This window comes from Melampsora larici-populina, assembly GCF_000204055.1.
Source record: "Melampsora larici-populina 98AG31 unplaced genomic scaffold MELLAscaffold_3, whole genome shotgun sequence".
In the NCBI taxonomy this organism is placed as follows: domain Eukaryota; kingdom Fungi; phylum Basidiomycota; class Pucciniomycetes; order Pucciniales; family Melampsoraceae; genus Melampsora; species Melampsora laricis-populina.
In genome coordinates, this window is record NW_006768767.1 from 2,813,535 (window position 1) to 2,821,882 (window position 8,348).

Below are 8,348 nucleotides of genomic sequence, written 5' to 3' on the forward strand. Positions count from 1 at the left end.
CACGTCGACCGTCTCGACCACACCTTCCAGACATCTGAATGAAGTTACTCGGGGATTGGCGCCCCACAATTACGACCAACGAACTCTGTGCCAGTTTTGGCCCAAGCCCAGCGCTAACGTGCAGCACAGGACGGCCAGGTGGCCTGCAACATAGGCAGCAACAGCATCCTCTTTGGCTTTGGCCCCCGTGCTGGCGTGATACCGACGAGAAAACATGGAGCGTCCGTTTGCGGCCTCTTGAATGACTCCGCGTGCGACACTGAGGATCAGTAAAAATTCAAAAGTTGCATTTTGAGTTCCGCAATATATTAGCGTGGGAGGTATTTATTCATTTGGCACCAGTGTATGGTGTGCGAAGAGAGCACAAAGGGAAAATTGAGTGGCCTCTTGAAAGATCTACGGATTAGACGTATTTCAGGTCGAGTAAGTTCGGCCCGTATGATTCATACGTCTCGTGGGTCAAGTTTCAGATTCTCTGTAATCGCATTTAACGCCTGCGGCGTGCAAGTTGCAGACATCAGGAGGAGGGGGATCTTGCCGGCGGAAAGGATGCGCCGAGAGAGATCGCCATAGGACAGGCGGAAAACACCCGCATCCTGGACACGGGCCTGACAGGCGAGTCGCCTGGCCTCCCCACTAGCCACCATCCCCCACTCGTACACCATGTGTGCCTCGTCGACGACGATCAGCACGAGACGTGCCTGGAAACTTGGATTTCGCCACATTCGGTCAAAGACATCACTTGACAAAGCGATCTCTGGACTCTGTTAACACACTATCTGTCAGTATGTTAACAGTGAGTGGGTCCACAGGTCACGTACCACATGAACAAAATTGAATTCGCCTTGAAGAATTTTGTCACACGTCTTATTTGTACAGTTGGCACCGGTCAAGTTGACCGCGCGCAGGTTCACTGAGGCTTTCTTGCTGACCTGTGACGCAAGGTTTGTTCCTTGGGTCAGTTTGTTGCACATGATGACTGCGAATCGAGATATATATACCTGATCATGTCCCAGTGAGTCCAGTGGATTAATGCTCATGATGATGGGTGCATACTGTTCTTCGTGAGCGTGGAAGAACATCTCCGGCACACGGCTTTTCCCAAAGCCTGTTCCTGCTAATAATATGGTGGTCCGTCCGTTGAGTAGGTCAACCACTGCCACAGTCTGCTCCGGTCGCGCCTCGTACGAGTGCTCCGCTTGAAAGTCTTTGTTCGCCGCGTGTTTTTGTTCGGATTTGCTAACGTTATTATACGCGGGTTTGAGTTTGGCCTTGGCGGTAATACCCTCATCGCGGGGTTTGGCGACTCCTTGGCCTGTCGAGTATGAGCTTATTCGTTGACTTCTGCGAAGCATGTGCGGTTATGAGGATGCTTGGGTGCTGCCAGTGGCTATAATGAGATCGAGGAGGAGGAGGAGGTGGTGGTGGTACCACCACTCCAGCACTCGGCAACAAACAACAGTTTGCTTCAAAGGGTTTGGAGGTTTTGTCGACTAATACATGGTTGATTCTTAAAATTCACGGTTTTGTCGCCCGCAGTCGCTCAGGACCATCTCTGTGGCCCCGAAAATGCCCCATTTGTACTTATTGCAATAGTAGTGAGGCCGAGTGAGGCAATGAAAAACTGGCAAATGGAGATTTTTGGCAGAGGGCGTGCGCATCTTCTTTATTATGGACTCACATCGAGTTGATAAGTGAGATTAGTGAGGAGTGAGGTTCTTAGGTTTTTCACGAAAGGACCGTTGGATCTCACGCAAGATTTTCGACTTTACTCGTAAGTCCCTCGTTTGAGCTGGCCAGTACAGCTCTCGAGGGACTTAGTTAAGTTTGTCCTGAACCCCGCTGTGAGTGAGGGCGCGGATGCAGCTGTGCAGATAGGGCTTTGTTAAGATTGTAATCATTGAGTTTAGGACAAACCCTGGCCCCACCGCTGCAGAACTTGACACTTGGAGGGGATTGTACAATTTATGTCTGCACTCCCCAACACTTGATACAAATTGTATCTTACTGTTACACCTCAAGTGTGGATTCTGTGTGGCAGCGTCTGGTTCATGACAACTTCTGGATGAGCAATCTTTACCTTGCATGGAGATCTCATTGTTTTTCAAGGTATCACCTTTATGATGAGAGCATCTATGTAACACTTGAGATGTATTCAGGTACAGCTGGGCACCACCAATACGGTGTAGCACCCAACTTGATTGCTCACCCCATCTTGCTCCAAAGTAGATGATCCTTATTACTTCTACCTCTCATTGTAAATCCTCTGTTGATTTGTTTCCCAAGTCAATTGAGCTTTGTTTTGTGCGACTCTTGTGTGTTGATTGGTATAGATAGCTTTTGGCTGACTACATCAATGCTTGTCCGGGAACAGCTAGTTTAGAATTCTCCTCATGTGCAAATGAAAGTTGTCTTTTCTTTTCTCTCATCCCAACACGAAACCAAGATTTCCAATGATGAAAGATTAACAATTGTTTTTGTGAAAAATGGACACCAAGCAAGATGTTTGATCCATTTGAATTCCTTGGAGCTTTATTGATTTTCACCATGGTTTTGATCAAGGGGATTCTGAGTGTTGGGCCCAAATGTGACCCAGATTTCTTCCAAATTTTCTTGGATGACTCTGATGTGAAAGTTTGAGTTTTTTTGTGGAATTGGAGTGCTGATTGAGGAGTCCACCTTGCAACAGAATTTAGTTTGATTCCATAGGCACAACATTCACAATAGCTGTGTTCAAACCAAACCTGGTTGCACAAAACCCGGTACACCCAGTACATCCGGTCAACTTTTTGGCTGGAAGGTGTCAAGAGCTGTCACTAGATAAACAAAGTTATCACCAAAAACAAAACTGGGTGTACTGGGTTTTTGTGTCAACTGGGTTTGGTTTGGTCACAGCTAATATACTATTAGATTCAAAGGTCACACTGGGGAGAAGATTTTATAAACTTACACCAGGTTACTGATGCAGAAGCCAAAAACCCAAGGGAAATGGAAAAGTTGAACAAAAGTGACCTCAGCTTAGATACTATACATGATGAAGAGTAACACCAATTCTTTCAGGTTAAGATTGAGCTTGGTATATATAAAGGAAAAACTCATGCTGAAAGTAACTTGAAGTATTGATAACCTGTAAAAAGTCAATATGGCAAGACAAAGCTTAATTTTGTTTTTCCCAAATGACACTTGCATACTGATTTCATCTCTTTTGCCCTCTATGTTTTTTTTAAAAAATCTTGACTACAATTACCCTTGTACATCAGCTATGGCCTCAAAGATCAATTTTGTGAATTAGAAGATATTTGATTGTTTGATGCATTCTGAGATTTGGAAAAAGTCAAGTTAGGATGACATGTTGGAGTGTATTCTACAATAGTATTTTTAATGGAAATGCAAATCAGGTGGAATGTGGGCAAGATTCAAGAGAGCTCAGGAGTCAACTGTCAAGAGCTGGAGAGGCATCAAGTCAGGGACAAGTGACTTGAGCAACTTCTTGCCCACTGAGAACCCCAGTGACATTTTACCTTCTCTTTTCAGTCCCCTTTACACCATTCTGACTTCACTCTTGGAAATCTTGTTATGAGCTTCAGTAATACGAGATCAGAGATGTTGATGTATTATAACTAAGATTGAACCGTGAGGATACAACATGAGCAGAGAGGCATGAGTCTAATGCCAGAGAGCTCTACTTAATACAAGCATTATGTTTATATGGGAGCATAACAAATATGATGGGTCATGTTTTTGATGAAATGTTGTTGCTGATAGTTGATTCAACCAAGGCTGAAGTATGCTTGTACCAAAAATCAAAGTCCAAAAATGAAGAGTCTGTTGGTGCACAAGAAGATTCAAAGGTTAAAATAACCCTCTCAGCTGACTCTTCAAATTTATGAAAACTCTGCTGTGGAAGATCTTGTACTAACTCGAAGGATTTCTGTCAAACTCAACTTTTTTGGTGTCAGGATTCAAGATTCATAACAATTCAATCAAGTCATGATCACCAAGCCTGACTTTTTTTAAAAAAAAGCACACATGAAGGTTTTATTGCATGAAACAATAATTAAACATGTTAAGTGAATAAGAACCAGTTCACCTTGGAAGAGTTGGCCATCTATATCATTATAGTTGGAGAAAATCATTTTGTTGTCTCTGTAGTGTCAATGTAAAGATTTTTCTTCTTTTGCCTTTTTTGTTTCAATTATTATCCTTTGTAATTGTGTATCTTTTTGATTCTTCACACCTTTTGTGCAAGCAAGCCTTATTAGGGAATTTTGTGGAAGTAGCCTTATCAACTGTACAACTTTTCTTGTGGTCTCCAGAGTCCAGAAAGCGGGGGACAAGCCTAACTCACTAACTCAAGGAGATTCTTGTCTTTTACCACGAATTCACAACTTGTCACGTGACCCGGTCCGTGACTGCGCCAGTAGTCGTCCAAATTTCAAAAATCCATTATCCTTACTTTTTTGACACCCTTGACTCACCTTCTTCACGCAACAACGGTCGACATGGAGGTTGATGACGCGCTGGACACGGGCCAGATGAAGCAGGGGTCCGAGAAGACCACCACCCCAACTCGAAACGCGTCTAACGCGTTTATTAACCCAGTTGGGCCCCAAGATCCGGTCAAAACGACCAACCCAACCACCCCTCTCGTCTTTGACAAAGCAAAACTAAGTCAAGGACTCTCCCAACCATCCTCAATCCAATCATCCGACCTGGGAAACTTCTCAAAGAAGAGGACCAGGCTCGAAACACCCGGAACGATTGCTGAATCACAAGCAGCAGAATTAACAGGAACACCGAGATCGAATCGTATGCACGATCTATTCCCAGGAGGCTCCGAACCTAAATCTCTCAAGGAGATGGTTGGAAAACTCTTGGAGGTGATCAAAGCTGGATTCCCCCTAGCCAACAAGTCAAAGACAACCAAGAAAATCACCGTCGATGTTGAATCGGCGGCTGATATCTTGGTTTTAACCGGAGCGGTCTATGACCGAGTCTTATACAAAGACGCCCGGCGAAACTTCACAACGCCAGAGTCCCTCTTAGGACCACAACAAAAGGGTCGATCTGTCATATTTACAGGTAGAGAGACTGAAGACAAATTAGATGCCATAGTTGAAGAACTTACCGCACTAAGAACAGCAATAGGACAGAAGTCAATTCCTGTACCTAATAAAAAGACCCCCCCACATCATCATATGCTCTGGCAGCGTCCAAACACGCACCAACCAGTAATAAAAGTGCTAGCGCATCTCCTAGCAATGTAAAAAGTACATCATCAAAACCACCTTCTCGATCTAAGCCCACAAATGTAGTCACCTTGACTCATGAGGTGGGATCCGAGATAACACATCCGAACTTATTGAACGCAAAATTGATCCAAGAGCTCAATGTAGCCTTCAGAGCGTACCAACTGAAGATGAAACCCGAGGACACTGACACTATTGAAGTCAAAAGTGTTCGCCGCCACCCCTCAAATGACATTGACATCTACTTTGAAACGGCAGCCCACGCCGCAAAAGTACGATCCTCCCCAAAATTGTGGGTGCAAGGATTCTCCAAGCACATGAAAATGAAAGAAGCCCGTCACGAAATAATTGTGAACGGAATCCCAACAACATTCAATCCGGATCTCCAAGATCACCGAGAAGAGTTACAAATAAGCAACAACAATCTACTCAAAGGTATGACCTTCGTACGTTGGCTTAACCCAAAAGCTTTAAAAGATCCATCAAAAAGGCACTCGTCAATCCTGATTGGCCTGAACAGCGAAGAAGAGGTTCAGCAATGCGTAGCCCAAAAGATATGGCACGGCAGAGGCAAACACCTAACTTTTAGGTGTGGGCCGCCACCACAACGCTGTTATGACTGCCAAAAATCGGGTCACACGTCTTCGTCCTGCCCCATAACCCCTATCTGCCCTTACTGTGGCGAAAACCATCACACGCACACCTGCCCTCAAAAAGGGAAGACAGACATGAAATGCACCGCGTGTGCACGTCATAAGGCCAAATTGGACCCCACAGCTAACATCAAAGCTTTATTTAAAGCTAACCACACAGACTTCATTCACCACCCGTTTAGCCCATCATGCCCAACGCGCATAGCAGCTAGCAAACCACCCCACAACCCAAGCAGCTTGCCGTACATAGTTGTCACTGAAGAAGAAGACAATATGAATACTTCTCAATGATAGAACAACGGCTACGAGAAATACTGAAAACGACAAACACGGCCGCAGTTTTACAATTAAATTGCCGCCACTCAATACACGTAACACACTCACTTTTTAATGATGAAATGACTAATAAGTTTTCTATCTTAGCGCTTCGAGAACCATATGTCAATAGAAATGATTACCTACCACCCAATCAAATGAACTGGATTTTAATCTCACCTACACCGGCCAAAATGAATGAACAAGCACGCCCAAGAGCATGTATTTATATTTGAAAGGATCTAGAAGCAGCAATAAATCCAATCACATCCAACTCGCGCGACATTGCAGCATGTACCATAACCATTGATGATTTCACATTCCTCATATCCAGCGTCTACAACCCGTCTAAGACTCTTAGGGGTTTTGAGGCGTGGGAGGAAGTAGTAAACTCACTAACAACAGAACTCCAGCTCCTCCCCTCCATCATCTGCACAGATTCCAACCTACACTCGACCACATGGAACCCCCCACACGACAACAACCACGACAGCCTGTCCGACCAACTAGTCGAGCTCATGACCAAATGGGGACACTATCTACGCTCACCTACAGGTATCCCCACTTTTGGATTGAGCGCAGCTAACACAAAAGGCACAACCATAGATCTAGTATGGGTAAATGAGCAATTCGACGATCAGATCCACACTTGTCTCATAGACAGTGAACACATCACCAACCACCTATCCGACCACCAATCCTTAATCATGACCTTCAAGACCAAACAACATGACCAAGAAAACACACAAGGTAGGAAGGGAGTAAGGAAGAACTGGCATAAAGTCCAACTTGCCTCCCTATTAGCGGAACCTACCACGACTCTCCCAAAAAGCAAAGAACTGAAAACGCAAGAAGAGATTGATGCTTTTGACAGAGACCTTTGACAAGCCATCACAACAGCGTTGGACAACAACTCGCCAAACAAACCTCCACCGGGCAAACACAAACATTGGTGGAGGCCCGAAATACTGGACCCTCTACGGAAGAAAGCAAACAAACTTCAAAGAAAACTAAAGGTAAACAACTCAGATGAAACTAGACTTCAATAAAAGAAAGCACGAAACAAATTCAACAAAGCAATGGACAAACAGAAAGAAGATAGCTGGAAGACTTACCTGTCAACATTAACTCACGACACGCTCTTTCAAGCAAAAAAGTTTGCAGCAGGAAGAAAGCCATCCTCACTAGTCAACACTCTGATCTCAAAAGAAGGTAACATATGCTCAACTAACGAAGAGAAAGCTAAACTACTTTTCTCCACAACCTGTGTCGCTACAGCACCTTGCCGCATCTCAGACGAGGACACCCTAACCTTTCCAATCCAGGACGAAAATAGACCAACAACAACCATCATGTCACAATTCTTTGACTATCTCACCGAAGAAAACATCCTCTCAGTCATAATGGAAAGTCCCCCACTGAAAGCACCAGGCGCCGACCTTATCCAAAACTGGGTTTGGAAGAAGATCTGGCCTCGAGTAAAAACTCAAATCAGAGCTCTTTTCCTCCAGGTAACATTCACTGGGCTAATACCCGCGGCGTGGAAACAGGCCAGAACAGTCAAAATCCCAAAGCCAGGAAAGCCTGACTACACAGCAGCAACAGCTTATCGACCGATTGCTCTATCAATTACTTTGAGTAAGATATATGAGAAATTGCTTACCAAACATCTTTCAGCACAGGTAGAACAACTCCGAATCCTACACAAAGGACATTACGGAGGACGTCCCAACAAATCAGGACATGAAGCTTTAGTACATCTGGTATCATGGATCAAGAAAGAATGGGCCAGAGGAAACATTGTAGGAGCACTCTTTGCAGACGTTAAATCTGCTTTCCCATCTGTTCATCAACCTAGACTGCTAACCATCCTTGAGAAGAAAGGATTCGACTCAAGAACAATCAACATCATTCAACAATTCCTCCAAAATCAGTCCACAACGATGGCCTTCAATCACCACTTTCACCTCTACTCTACCTATTATACAACAACGCACTACTCGAAACAACTGACAACCTTGAGAATTCCACAGCCTTAGGTTTCATTGACGATGTGGTCTTACTGACCACAGCCTCAGACACTCACCGATTAAGATCACAAATGCACACCCTAGCCTATCGCCAAAACGTA

General features: G+C 44.5%; 1 protein-coding gene across 1 annotated transcript; it reads right to left on the reverse strand.

Annotated features, from left to right (window-relative positions):
• Window positions 1-443: 443 nt before the first annotated feature.
• Window positions 444-1,355, reverse strand: MELLADRAFT_102530 (uncharacterized protein; the record flags this gene model as incomplete). The annotated part of the gene is made up of 3 exons (XM_007405154.1): window positions 444-764; window positions 822-932; window positions 1,245-1,355. The coding sequence occupies 3 exons, from the start codon at window positions 1,353-1,355 to the stop codon at window positions 444-446; spliced, it is 543 nt and encodes a 180-aa protein (XP_007405216.1).
• Between the last annotated feature and the right edge of the window lie 6,993 nt (window positions 1,356-8,348).